Below are 14,531 nucleotides of genomic sequence, written 5' to 3' on the forward strand. Positions count from 1 at the left end.
AGATTAGAGGAGAAGGAGGGAGAAAAGGAGAAACAGGAGGAAGAGGATGGGAGGAGGGATGTGGTGGTCAGAACATTTGGAGAACCATTCTCTGTTCTGCAGTAACCTTTACATGGCCCTTACATGGCCTCACCATTGTTCATGGGCGTAAGCAAAGTGTCAAGTGAAGTGTGGTCATGACACATGAACCTGCCACACGCCACTGCTTGTCTGCCTGTCTGCCTCGCTCTCTGCCTGTCTCTGTCTGCCTCTCTGCCTGCCTGTCTGTCTGTTCATGTCCAACTGGAACCGAACCTTTTATAGCAGATTAAACACAATTAGCTTCCCCTGTTCCCTTGTTGTTGCCATTATTCTTTCCAATGTATCATTAATTCTGTTTATTTTTCCTGATAAACATTAAGATGCAGTTTTCTACCATTTAGTCTATTGCGATTCATTGTTTATCAGTATTCTAACGTGCCGTATTAATATGCTTACTAGCAGGTGGACACATGACATACATCACTTATGACAGATCACCTTTGAGCCTTTTGAAATCAATCTTCATGTTGGACTCTTACTGAGGTCAAGATTGCCCAGTATTCCACAATATACTCCTTACTGACTGATGTTTTACTGACTGACCCCTCACTGTCTGTGTCGTGACACATGTCGTGACACATGTCGTGACACAGGCACATGCGCAGAAGCAATATGGCTCAACTCGGCTTGAATCAGGTGGCCTGATCAATAAATCTGAGAGCTGAAAATGAAGGTGAACTAAATCCAGTCATTAATGTATCTCCATGTAGCCGTGTATAAACACAAGTTTTGTACATTGTAGATGCCTGAGGGGTCGGCGGAACCCGCAGTTTGCTAGTGTGAACGCAGGCTCACTCACTTCTCAGTCTGAATTGTAACAGACACTGGTTCAACAAAGTTGTCTTCAATTGAAGCAACAGTATCAACACTATTGTACGTCTCGCAGGAAAGATGTCATCCCCAAAAGTGGGCGTGATCAGAGACTCAATGCAAACCAATCCATGGATTTTCAAGGTAAAAAAGACACCTGTGTGCTGCTGACCAACCTAAACAGAGGTGTGTTTGCCCATCAGTAATCACATCAGCTGACCTGAGGAGTCATGTGATCATATCTGGCCTGAGAATATGAACATAAAGAAGGCAATAATTAAATGATGAAATTGATGATGAAGTACTTTTCTCCACAGCCTCCTGTGGGTACGGTAAATCAAAGCCCACATGTCTGCTGGATCCTGATCCTGATATCACTTTTGGAATCAGCAGCCAATCCAGGAATGGGGGTGTGGCAGAGGATAAGCCCTGCCCACTCAAATCAAGGTTTAAGCTGTCAATCATGATGTTGACATTATTGGATTATATATGCATATATAATATATATTATATAGGTTCTGCATGTTTCTAGAGTGGTTCAGGTTTATAGCTAGCCTCCATGCTAGCTTGAGGCTACAGACCCCCCGGCACACTGAAGGAAGTCCTGTTTAGAATAAAGACGTGTCTGACATGCCTCTTCTTCACTCATCTAAGGGTGTGTTTGTGTTTGTGTATGAAATGATTTCTGGTCGCAAATCAGTCACCCCCCCCCCCCCCCCCCCCCCCCCCCCGACACACACACACACACACACACAACTGAATAGAAGACAGCCTCAAAGAAAATCACTTTTTGGTTAATCATAACACTCACAGGTGAGGACCTCATGTTGGTGTTGTGGCCTGATGGGAAATGTAGTTTCTGCTTGTGTCAGTTCTCTCCAGCTGGGGGGTTCAGAACCAGTGTCGCTGCTCTTCTCAAGAAGTTGTCCCAGACTTTGTGTCTAGTGTCCCTTTGTGTCCCAGACTGTGAGGTCTAGTGTGGTCACATCCAAAAAGCTGAGTCAGTACTGATGATAGATAAGTATTGATCAAGTGTGATTGGTAGCCCTCCCTGGGCTACCACCTTATCGTGGTGGAGGGGTTTGCGTGTCCCAATGATCCCAGGAGGTCTGTTGTCTGGGGCTTTATGCCCCTGGTAGGGCCACCCATGGCAAACAGGTCCTAGGTGAGGGATCAGACAAAGCGTAGCCCAGACCTCCTTATGATGAAGAACAGCATTGGTCCTACGTTTCCCTTGCCCAGATGCGGGTCACCGGGGCCCCCTCCTGGAGCCAGGCCTGGGGGTGGGGCACGTTGGCGAGCGCCTGGTGGCCGGACCTCTGCCCATGGAGTCCGGCCGGGCACAGCCCGAAGAGGCAACATGGGACCCCCTTCCCGTGGGCTCACCACCTGTAGGAGGGGCCAAGGGGGTCGGGTGCATTGTGTTTTGGGTAGCAGCCGGAGGCAGGGACCTTGGCGGTCTGATCCCCGGGGGAAGCAGTGCACTGTCAACACTGTGTATAGTGGTGATGGTGTGCTGCTGACCTCAACTCGGGATGTTGTGGATCGGTGGAAGGAATACTTTGAGGACCTCCTCAATCCCACCAACACGCCTTCCAGTGAGGAAGTAGGGCCTGGGGACCTGGAGATGGGCTCTCATATCTCCGGGGCTGAAGTTGCCGAGGTAGTAAAAAAACTCCTCCCTGTACGATCGGTGCCAGAGTTTGGTCCGAATTGCTGGCAGTAAGTCGAACTAGTTTCCGGTGAGGGTTGGTCTCCGCCAGGGCTGCCCTTTGTCACCGATTCTGTTCATAATTTTTATGGACAGAATTTCTAGGTGCAGTCATGGTGTTGAGGGGATCCAGTTTGGTGACCTCAGGATCGGGTCTCTGCTTTTTGCGGATGATGTGGTCCTGTTGGCGTCATCGGCCTGTGACCTCCAATTATCACTGGATCGGTTCTCCGCCGCATGTGAAGCGGCTGGGATGAAAATCAGCACCTCCAAATCCGAGGCCATGGTTCTCAACCGGAAAAAGGTGGAGTGCCTTCTCTGGGTCAAGGAGGAGATCCTGCCCCAAGTGGAGGAGTTCAAGTACCTCGGGGTCTTGTTCACGAGTGAGGGAAGAATGGAGCGGGAGATAGACAGGCTGATCGAGCTTCCTCCGTAGGGTGGCTGGGCTCTCCCTTAGAGATAGGGTGAGAAGCTCTGCCATCCGGGAGGAGCTCGGAGTAGAGCCGCTGCTCCTCCGCGTTGAGGGGAGCCAGATGAGGTGGCTTGGGCATCTAGTTAGGATGCCCCCTGGACGCCTCCCTGGTGAAGTGTTCAGGGCATGTCCCTCCGGTAGGAGACCCCCGGGAAGACCCAGGACACGTCGGAGAGACTATGTCTCTCGACTGGCCTGGGAACGCCTGGGGATCCCTCCGGATGAGCTAGAGGAAGTAGCTGGGGAGAGGGAAGTCTGGGCTTCTCTCCTTAGGCTGCTGCCCCCGCGACCCGACCCGGATAAGCGGTAGAGAATGGATGGATGGATGGATGGATGTGATTGATCTATTGATTCTCCAGCTCCAGCTCTCCCCTGTCGGACCTCCTGTCTCATCAGAAGCGGGCAGCTCTGCCTGACACAAAGAGTCCTGGGTTCAAAAGCCATAGCTCTGCTCAGGTACTGGTTCAACCTGTGTCTGGTCACGTTCCTGCCAATCTGGACACCTTCAGGAGTCGAGGTCCGTCTGCAGGTATCCAGGACTCAGGAGGGTGCTGCTGGGACACATTTGGGGAAATCCATCAGAGATGGAGCTGACAAACAGCCTAAAAGCAGCAGATTAAAATTAAACTGACGCCAACAGATTCACCTACTTTTGTGGTTTCTTGGTGTTGAAATATAAAATACATTTTCTGGGTAATATTTCTGTTTGAAATTATTCTAAAAGGATGAAGATCAAATCATTGCTTTAGACTGACTAATTATTTCAGTTTAATATTCTCCCTCTCTGGACATCCTCCCTCCCTCCTCCCTCTCCTCCATCCCTCCTAGCCTCTGTCCCTTTCTCTCCTCCCTCCCTCTTTCTACCCTCTCTCACTCCTCGCTCTCTCACTCTCGTCCCGCTCTGTAGTGTTAAATCAGGTAATGGATTGTTTCATTTCTGATCAGGATCAATAAAGTCCACTTCCTGTCCTTTTCCAAAGTCTTTAAGGATGAAAAGGCCGTGAACATTCGCATGAGCCGCCGCTTCACTCGAACTCATTAAACGATCAAACTCACCTGAGTCCGGAGGTGATGGAAGTTTCGGTCTGTTCCACATTCTTCATCGACTCGCTGCAGTGCCTGAGCCGGCCGGAGGCTTCGGAGTCTCGGGTGTCCACCAGCAGTCTGTCGCGGTACCGGGCGCCTGTTTCACGCCTGGACTCCACGCTGCTGCCCGCTCACCTGCGCTCACGCACCACTTCCTCCTTTTTTATCCGAGACATTCTCGCGGACCGTCGGACCTGCTCACTGCTGGGACCGGCGGGACAACCCGAGCCACAAACTGAACGGCTCCATTCTGGACTGGGAAAAGACTATCAGAATAAAAGTCCCAGCAGCGAGTTCGAAGGTGAGAAACCCAAAATAAAAGCAGCTCAGCAGTTTAATTTGAAAAAGATATTTTGATGTATTTATTCTACGGGCTTTAATGATTTCAATTCGGAGACCAAAAAATAATTCCCTGAAATATTGATCAGAAAATGGTGTCATTGATGTTTTTATTTTTTTTAAGTATTTTTGAATTCATAGTCATATTTCTTTTGTTTAAAAAAAAAAGGCATTTACTTTAATAATCGTTTACTTTTAGTTCAAATATTATTGGTGAAACCTTTGACTTATATTTGTAGCTTTGAAGGAGGCAAACTTTCATCACCATGAAGGTCCAATGAAAATAAGACATGAATCATTGGTGTCCAGTAATATGACAGACCGAAACCTTCCTGATCGATGGACACCAGGTTTAAAATATCAAGATCAAGCAAGTGCTCGATCAATTAATCAATCAGGTGTAAAAGCCTTGAGCTCTAAAAAACACCTTTCAGTCTGAAACAGAACCTGATTAGCAGGTTGTGAATTGATGGTTGATTTATATGATTGATTGTTCAGTCCTGGGCAAGGCCACGGACCCAACGTTCCATCCTAAGAAATCCCGCAAAGCCCGGACGGCGTTCAGCGATCAGCAGCTGTCCAGACTGGAGAGGAGCTTCCAGAAGCAGAAATACCTCAGTGTCCAGGACCGCATGGAGCTGGCAGCATCCCTGCAGCTCAGCGACACTCAGGTCAAAACCTGGTACCAGAATCGCAGGTAAGACACAGGACAGGACCTGGTATCAGAACCAACCACAAGGTCCTCACAGTGTCAGTGTGTTTTGGACCACAAACATTTCCTTTTCTTTTTAGAACCAGTTTCACTTCCTGATTTTTTCTAAAACTGATCAATAATTCAACATCATCAGTAACTGATTCAGAACAAAGCTGCAGTTTGAGGCAGTGAGCGACTGATTGTTTGACACTATACCTGTGGTTTCAGCTTCCATGGTAACTGTACGCCACTTTTTCCTTAGGACCAAGTGGAAACGCCAGTCAGCCGTTGGACTGGAGCTGCTGGGAAAAGACCCCAGAATGTTCCTGCCCTCACACTTCCTGTACCCTCCTGCCCCTCCCACACTGGACCTGTATCTGTTCACTAGACACGCCCTTCAGCAGCCAGTCCCACCCCTGTTACCCCACATGGAGGCACACCCATTCTGACTGCACTGGGAGGACTGGATTCCACCTAAACTCAAGCTGAATGTCTGCAATTGTTTTACAGCCAAACTGCATTAATGCAGCAGAATCTCCAGGCCAGTAGAATTCTGATTCCAGAGGTTTTGTAAAGAATCAATAAAGAGTTTTCATGATGATGATGTTTTTATTGAGAAAGGTGGGAAACATGAACAGTGAGACATTAAAAGGTTGGTCGATTCTGCTTATGTTGGGCACCGCTGCGTTAGCCTGGACAGCCCGGGTGGTTCTGCTGCTGTCACATTATGATAATGATGGACATCTGGGACATTCCCACACTGATGGCTTCCCGTTTCTGTTATCCTGACCACAGTTGAAAGGTCAGCTTCTCCACAATGATCTCAGGCGGCCACAACACTCATTACGGAACACTAGCCATTAAATCAGTCATTTGCACACTTGTCCTCTTCTCCATGCTGACCAAATGTCGCCTTTTTCTTCTTCTTTCTTCCCTCCATTCCACTGGAGAATTCCGAGCGAAGCAGTTGAAGCTCCCTGTGAGCAGGCAAAATCCTGAGGTCAAAATAATCCCACCTTCAATTCGACAAAAGCACTGACAGAAAACTACAGCAATGCATCCTGGGAAAAACAATGGCTTCATCAGCCACTGAAGATACCCCCACTGCAGGAGGACCAAATGCTACAGGGGATGTGAATGTTACAGAAGGAGCTGGGTGTTCTCTTTATGGCGGGTTCTCTTTGGGCGCGAAGCGCCTTTTTCATTTTGGCACCCATTTTAAGGGACTGTGTTGTGAATCGCCGCGGCCGGTGCATGCCATGCAGCGATATATGCATCTGCTCTGCTATGTGCATGAGCTGCGAACAATCACATCAAGCTGGCAGGAAGTCAAACAAATAAAGAACGAAGCAATCCGGCAATTTTCTAAATAAAACACCCTGATTGACAAATGCGATTTCATTTTTGTGTGTAATTACATATTTGTCAGTTTCCAGAGATGAGAAAGACATGTGCACACACAGACATACACTCAGACACACATACCCACGTATACACACACGCATGCACATGGGTGAGAGATATTATTTATATTCAGGGCACATGGACAAAGGACCGGGAAGAGTTTTACTTTAGAAAAAAAATTTTTGACGAGACAGGTGTTCATTGTGTGGCACTATGATGTCATTTAAAGTGTATTTTCAGATGATTACTAAGGTCACATGACCTGCTGACCCAGAGAGTTCACCCACAGACAACTGTTGAAACACTTGGCCACCACCCAAAGGATTGTGGGATACCAAAGAGGGGCACCCCTACACACCTTAATTATGTCTCTACTAACCACCGTCTCGGTGTGTGTGTCTGTGTATGTGGAGCCAGACCATGTCCAGACAAGCCTGCTGTGAGGCTCACAGGCAGGAGAGAGTGTGTGTTTGTGTGTAAGTGTTAATGATCTGCCAGTGATGTGTCAGACACACACATATGTGTTCTCACCTACTACGTCCAGATGGGGTCACCTGCCTGTCAGGTCTGTTCTGGTTCCTCCTTCTGCTATGATGCTTGGCCCTGCCCCCTGGAGGGTGGTTGGCAGTGCTCAGGGCTTGTGGAGCTTCTCTGAGACCAAAGCTCTTGGCGGTGTGTCCCAAATGAAGGGAGCGGATGTGAAAGATGTGTTTGAGGTGAGCGGGGTATGTGGTGTACGCCCGCAGGAAGGACTGCAGTGCTGATGACATTATGCAAAACACAAGAACCAGCAAATGAAAGGGTCACAGTTGGCTCCGAGGTTTGGACCTGGCAACTTCAACTCACCTGTCCTGGCAGCATGAACAGAGACAACATCTGAGTGAACAAAGGTCTCAAACTCCGTCTGCAGGACCGTTGCTCGTTCCCTTGTTTCCTGCTCAAGAGCTCTGGAAGAACTCTGAGAGAGAGAGGGAGAGAGAAAGAGGTAGAGGGAGAGAGGGGAAGAGATTTTTTTGATTTTTCAAAAACTCATTTTAATTTAGGTCATTTTTAGAAAAACAAAAACCATAATCAAAAAGGCAAAACAAAACACTTCCAAAGACCAGCTCCTCATCCTCTACCAAACATAATTAATCTTTGAGACACCATGCCCCTCTTAAACTCATCAATAGTGCTCGTTGCTTGCTAAAAATTAAAGTCCGTTTTTATCCAAGCTTTGACCATCCGGCAGAAGATGGTCTGAAGAACCCAGTCCAGAGATCTGTCCATCTTGTTCCTTCTGCTAACATAGATGGCCACCTTAGCCTGACATATAAGATAGTTCAGCAGCTGGCACTTAGCTTCGTCTTTTCTGTTGTAACTGAACCCCAGAATAAAAACAGTTTGTTAGAAGGTTTCACCAAACATAGAGAACATCCGAACAAGCAGCAAGAACAGCCTAGAGAGGTGACCACACTCAGAGAAACAGTGGACCACAGTCTCTCTCTGGTCACAGCCGAGCTGCCAACACCCTGGACAGCAGCTTGTAATCGGTGCACAGTAAGGACACTGAGCATCAGTTCTTTATGTCCTGCACGTTCCCTTTATTCGGAAGGAGGGTGAGGACAGCTCTTTTGCAGCTCAATGCCAGCTGACCTAGGTTCAGACTGACCCCGAGGACACACAAGTAAGTCCTTGTTGAGAACAGGTCAGAAGGCCTAGTAAATCTCTGCAGGAAGCTTGTCAAGGCCTGGAGCTTTCCCACCTGTCAGGCCCTGCTGCACTGCCGTCAGTTCCTCAGCCGACAGTGGAGCGTTCACCACCCTGCTGTGTTCATCACCCACCTGGGGCATGACTTCTAGAAAGGACAGCTCCACCTCAGGTTCCTCTAGGCATTTTATGCTGTACAGATCCCTGTAAAAATCCACCACCCGCTGGCGATTCTCAGTAGGGTCCTCAAGCCGTTGTCCATTGTTGGCCTGCAGGGAGTGCACCATACTCCTCTGCCCGTTTTAGACTCCAGGCCAAAGAAAAAGTGAGAGGGAGCATCTGTCTGAGCGATATGTTGGAACCTTGAGTGGAGCAGAGTGCCCTGAGCAGACACACCCAGCAGGTCAGATAAAGCTGATGATTTGCTCTTGAGAACCTGAACCTGTTTTCTTCCTCCTGTGGACTCTGCCAGAAGTTGGAGCTCCACCATGTCTCTCCAAATCCCTCATGGACCTGCCTATGTCCCTGCTCGCATTGAGAGTGTACTGTAAACAAAACTGCTTGATGTGGATTTCCCCCATGTCCCACCACAGCTGGATGGAGCTGTATCGCAATCCACAGGGTTTTAAAAGCTTCTTTTAAAAATCATCATGCAGTAGCTGGCTGTTAAAATGGCCATATGCACTTTTACATTTTGTATTTTTTATAAAAACAATGCAACACACTATACAGTGATCAGAGAAGCCAACCAGGCTGAGCAAAATGCTTATTACTATATTTACATGGTGCCTGGCCAGAGATACCTGGTTCCCCTTGGGAGTGGGTCCAAGTGAATTGCCTCTGACCCGAATGGAAATCCCTCCACACATGTCACATGAACAATGGACTTGTCCAATTTATGTGAAGGAACCTTTGGATGTAGTGTGGGGTTCTGAATGGTTCCTGTCCAACTTGGGGTTCTCTGTGCAATTAAAATCTCCCCAGGTACAGGAACAGGAACTCATCACTGTTGCAACTGGTAACAACCTCCTCCAATTCATCCACAAAAACCAACCTGTCCAGCCCAGCAGTGGGAGCACACACATTCACAAAGTTTGACGCTTTCTAACTCAGCACTTTCTTTTTAACAATCGGCCTGGAACAGGTTCCTCTACAGGAGAAGAGAGAGGTACAAAGTCTCTGGAGAAGAGGACACCCCCCCCACTGTTGCTGCTCCTATGGCTGCTCCTATGGCTAAGGAACAGCTGGCCCACCCATTGCCCATTCCCTCTCCCGCACGTTGGAATCGCATGACCCTCCTCCCCACAGCCAAAATATTTCAAAGAATCGGTTGTGACAGGAACAGTGTCATCAAACTCATCAACACAGAAGCAAAGAGCGAAAGTGAGATCTTCCTTGTTGTTATTCAAAATCATAGACATCTGTCTTATGAAGACCACGACATGTCTCAGCAGCGGGGACTTACAGCCCAGAGAAATCAACCTCATCGGGGACACCACACATTCGTGTCGGCCGAGCTCCCTCAGGAACATCTCAATCTTAAGGAACGGAGAGACGTTTGAAACAACCACCTTTTTAACCAGGTTGGCCATTGGAAACACCGGCTTCAGTGAGCCACAAAAAGCACCACCGTGCTGTTCATTCTAGAAGTCCACTTCCGTGACCAACAATGTTCCCCACAGCCAGGCCACACACCTCCAGGGACACACTGACTGGTGGAGAGAGCCCAGGCGGCGCCACCATGACATGCAAACCGGCCACCAAACAATTACAGACAACTGTTGACCAGAAAAGACACACCGATGTTTGATCATAGAGAAGTAATACCCAATAACTTTAAAGACCCCCCAGGGTGAAAATAAAGAGCAGAAAAGGAAACAATAATCACTCACTCCAGCAGCCTGACACACTCAACACGCTTGGGGGGGAGGTAGAGGGAGAGAGGGGAATGACAGAGGACAAAGTGAACAAAGACCTGAATAGCTTTTGTGATCCACCTGGAGGGACTCACCTTGCTGTGATATTTGCCCCGCCCCTTGTAGGTGTCATCCATCATCAGACTGGAGAGGATGTCCAGAAGCTTTATTTCTGATAGGCTGAAAAATACCAAGACCCGCCCCCTCAGTCAGAAACCCTGTTCTGGTACCATCAGGACCAGGTTCACGGCTGCTGTCACCTGATGTTGTGATTGGCCAGTTCCTCGATGAAGGCGGTCTCTGCTGGAGTAAGGAAGATGAGGCTGTTCCCCGCCTCTCCGACACGTGCTGTACGGCCGACACGGTGCACATATTCTGCTGCCGCCATGGGGGGCGTATACTGAAATACACGGGGGGCACATGTCAAACCACGGCAACCACATTTTACTGGGAGACCTCTGGACATACCTGCAGAATCCAGGTGACCTGCGGCAGGTCGAGACCTCGAGCAGCTACATCCTGAAACACACAGTTAACAGAGGTCAGCGGTCTGCAGCTGTGTGCTACTTGCAGGACATGGTGCAATGTTCAGCTGATGTGGTGACGTTGACACTGACTGTACACAGCAGGACTCCACAACGACACACGGTGAACTGCTGAAAGACATCTGTACGGTCCTGCAAGAGAAAAGCAAACAACTACACTTACCATCACACGAAACACCACCCAAAATGTCACACCTCACTTCATTCTTGCCTTCTGCTTCATGTTGCCATGGAGACGCAGGAAGATGACTCCAGAATTTTGATTAGACCCACAGAGGACAGAGGTGAAGAGCATGTAGAGGAACTCGACTGTCTCGCAGCTTGAGATGAAGACGATGAGTTTGTTGTTCTGAGAAAACTGAATAAGGACATCTTCAGTCCAGAGGCCTTCTCAGCCAATCAGCCCAGGAAATGACTGTTTACCTTGCATTTGTCCAGTATGAACGCAGCCAGACACACCAGTCTGACTTTACTGGGAACTATAACCACAAACTGTTTTAAAGCCTCTGGAATAACAAAGCTTTCTGACTGGCTGGATGTCACGTGGTCAGTTTTAGCAGGAGAGCAGGCGGCGGGGTCAGAGGAGGATAGGCCAGACACAGTGACGCTCACCGAGTCTTTGAGACAGATATCAGCCAGTCGGGTCACACCTGAAATCCACATGTGGATGCTGTGAATGGACACGAATTCAACGACTTGTGACAGCAGAAGTTTGACCAGCATTAGCAGATAATGAAAGAAAATTAAACGTGATCTGTGTTTACCGTGTGTGAGAGTCGCTGACAGAAGGACATTCTGTCTGCTTGATGCTGCAGAATTTACACTGTTTAATATGATGGTCAAATCTTTTTCAAATCCCAGATCTAAAGTCCTGACAGACAAAGCAGTGTTAGAATGTTTTCCTTGTTTCTTCATCAGTTAACATGTAGCGTTAGCCACCGGGCTCGGATGTGGCATGTGACCATGTCCAAGTTGCATCTTTATATGAACTGAACAGGAGGTGTACCTGTCAGCCTCGTCAACAACCAGCCAGCGGATGGCACTAAAGGCAATGCTCAGGGTGTTCCTGATGTGGTCAACCAGGCGACCCGGAGTGGAGACCAGGATGTTGATGCCCTTACGCAGTCTGTGAACAGAAAATAAGACAATCTGTGACTGAAAGTCCTGGAACTTCATAAACTATATGCTCTGAAAGCACTCAAGGATCCTCCACCAAGAGGGAGTAGAGGAAAGACATTCAGGGAGGATACCTGGCCTTTTCGGCCTTCCTCTTCTCTCCTCCCATTAGAACTCCAGGAACAATCCAGGTGAAAGGCTGCAGGAAGAAAAAAACAACTTTCAAAATCCTTTTGCTGACCTACAAGGTCTTAGGCTGCAACCTTTAACAGTAGAATGGGAGGCCCAGCCTTAAGCTAAAAGGCGCCTGTGGAACCAGCTACTTGTCAAGGTACAGGAGAATGACTCCCAGTCTACTTTAAGATAAAATAGATTCACTCATTCGGAAGGTACAGTCATTATGCTAGCTAGGCTAATGCTAATAGAATAGAAGCAGCTAAACATTAGCATTATCTCAGCGGTGGTTTCTGGCTCCTGATTGATTCATGTATGTCTAATCTCCATCTCTCTCATTAGTCTGAGCATCAATGCCTGATGAACTGTGAGAGGTGAACCCAACGCAGAACCCTGACTGGTTAGTTGGCCTTACCTTCAGAAGCTTTTGGAAAGTGCAAAACGTCTGCTGGGCAAGCTGAGAAAGACAAAGAAGAATCTGATATAGAGGAAAGAACAATCATCAGGGCTGTCAACAGGAAGTAACAAGTACAGGCTCAGGTTCCCCCCTTCACATTCACTGGAGCACAAGAGCATCTGGAGAAATTAAAGATAGGCGAGCAGATCAGAGAAGTGAAGGTTCAGATGAGGAACGACAGACAGACACACACACTGACAGCCCTGAAAACAGCTGGGTCAAAGAACAACAGAAGGAACCTCTCTGGTGGGGACAATGATGAGTGCCAGAGGACCGTCACCCCGGCTGACCTTGGGATGGACTGCCTGAAGACTCTGGACCACAGGAATGGCGTAGGCCAGGGTCTTACCTGCAGGGGACAGGCTGAGGGTCAGACCAGCATCAATAAGCATCAAAGGAAGGAAAGAACGTTTCACACCTGAGCCAGTCTGAGAGCGAACCATGGCATCGTGTCCTGACAGGAGGAGTGGAACAGTCTGTCTCTGAACCCTGCACACGCACGCACACACACACACACACACACTCTTGAGCATCTCTACATTCAGGAAGTAATTTATTCAAAGTGTCAGACAAAAAGAGTGAAGCTAAAAACCAAAAAAACAATGTGACAGTGTGTACAGGTGTGTTGTAAGCTCACATGGTCACCATGGAAGCACTGAAAACTTTGTTTAATGTTGTCACCTGGTGGATAGAATGCAAAAACAAAAACCATCAAAAAATGTTGATTGTGAAGTGAGTGACAGTGTTGTATGAGATTGTACTGTGAATGTGTGAGTTTGTGTGATTGTATGCATGAATAAGAATTTGGTCATTGTATGTGTGTGAGTGTGTGTTACCAGGTGTGGATGCAGGTTCATCTGTGTAAACGAGTCACTGGTAAAAATGCTCTCCTTTAACTGGGAGACAGCAGGTCTGCAGGAGATGACAGGTAATCTGATTTAATCAGATCAAGCTGCTCAGCCAATCAGAGTAGAGGATTTCTACCTGTGCATCTGTGGGATCTCTGGGTTGTTTCTGAACAGAGAGGAAGTTTTGATACCACTACTTCCTGTTGATTTCTTCTTCTGTGGTGCCTGGAGTACAAGAGCAGTCTTGATTAGGAGTAATTAACAAAGACTGAAGATTAGTGGGGGAAGACGGCTGATTGGTGGCAGCAGTTTACCTGAGCAGCAGAGAGCTCCTCCCCCTTGTGTTTGGAGGAACTGGCCTCCTCAGTGGAGCTGAACCTCCTCTTCTTTCCTCTCTCCATCTGCACATCAGTCATGCATCAGTTGTTGGTCTGTTTCCTCAACAGAGACCGCTGAAACAGTCAGTCAGCAGATCCCGATTCACCCACTAGCAACAACCAGCAGGAGGAAACTCCAGACAGTTACTGGGAGATGGATCAGGACCAACAGACTAACTGGTGTTCACTTTTAATCACCAGAAACCCCAGCTTAGATGAACTACCCCAGACTACCTCTGTAGGTATGTGGAGGTAAACAGCGTGTGCTCAGCTGCAGCTAAATTTACTACAGCTGAAGCAAAACTACAGCTGAAGGTAAACTATAGCTGCAACTAAACTACAGCTTAAGTAACTCTCAAATCACGTCCTTGCTGTGTGTGTGTGTGTACGTGTGTGTGCGTGTATAAACACCAGAACACACACTCTGTATTACGCCCGTGAAATGCGGGCGCGTGTTCGTCACTTTTTCCAGCTATCAGCAATTTTAGTAAAACCAGAGTTTAGTGTAAAAACGACCCAAAGAGAAAATGTGAAAACTGGACCAATATTAAATCCTCAAACTCACCACGAGATGAACAACGAGGGCGAAATACTTCCTTGTGCGTCACAGAAGCTCCGCCTTCAGGGGCCTTTTCAGGCGCGTGCGCAAAGCGTTTCGTCGTCCTGCGGTCCACCGTGAACATGACCCAGTGCCGACTGGCTGTGAACAGGACAGCCCCAGCAGACTCGGGTCTCTGAGGCCACAGACGAGACCTCTGACCGCTGAACTCTGTCAGACACCAGATGGAAGCAGCGAACAACTGGGCTGCTGT

The 14,531-nt window shown here is 48.1% G+C and overlaps 2 protein-coding genes across 3 annotated transcripts; one reads left to right on the top strand and one right to left on the bottom strand.

Annotated features, from left to right (window-relative positions):
- The first annotated feature begins 3,957 nt into the window (after positions 1-3,957).
- LOC105417999 (barH-like 1 homeobox protein) lies at positions 3,958-5,791 on the top strand. Its single transcript, XM_011615286.2, has 3 exons — positions 3,958-4,461; positions 4,998-5,196; positions 5,456-5,791. Exons 1-3 carry the CDS (start codon positions 4,146-4,148, stop codon positions 5,640-5,642), a joined length of 702 nt encoding a protein of 233 aa, XP_011613588.1. The 5' UTR covers positions 3,958-4,145; the 3' UTR covers positions 5,643-5,791.
- Positions 5,783-14,420, bottom strand: ddx31 (DEAD (Asp-Glu-Ala-Asp) box polypeptide 31). 2 transcript variants are annotated; one of them, XM_011615285.2, is made up of 20 exons: positions 14,285-14,420; positions 13,657-13,743; positions 13,479-13,567; positions 13,331-13,406; positions 13,132-13,175; positions 12,913-12,983; positions 12,734-12,843; positions 12,453-12,494; positions 11,998-12,062; positions 11,754-11,873; positions 11,512-11,618; positions 11,171-11,397; positions 10,959-11,105; positions 10,820-10,879; positions 10,671-10,721; positions 10,463-10,602; positions 10,298-10,382; positions 7,444-7,555; positions 7,133-7,357; positions 5,783-6,170 (listed from the first exon to the last, which is right to left on the bottom strand). In XM_011615285.2, exons 2-20 carry the CDS (start codon positions 13,741-13,743, stop codon positions 6,037-6,039), a joined length of 1,992 nt encoding a protein of 663 aa, XP_011613587.1. In that variant the 5' UTR covers positions 14,285-14,420; the 3' UTR covers positions 5,783-6,036. The 2 variants fall into 2 exon arrangements, with proteins under 2 accessions (XP_011613587.1, XP_003974660.2); XM_003974611.3 differs by having other exon boundaries at positions 7,129-7,357.
- Positions 14,421-14,531: the final 111 nt, after the last annotated feature.

This window comes from Takifugu rubripes, chromosome 21, assembly GCF_901000725.2.
Source record: "Takifugu rubripes chromosome 21, fTakRub1.2, whole genome shotgun sequence".
Classification (NCBI taxonomy): domain Eukaryota; kingdom Metazoa; phylum Chordata; class Actinopteri; order Tetraodontiformes; family Tetraodontidae; genus Takifugu; species Takifugu rubripes.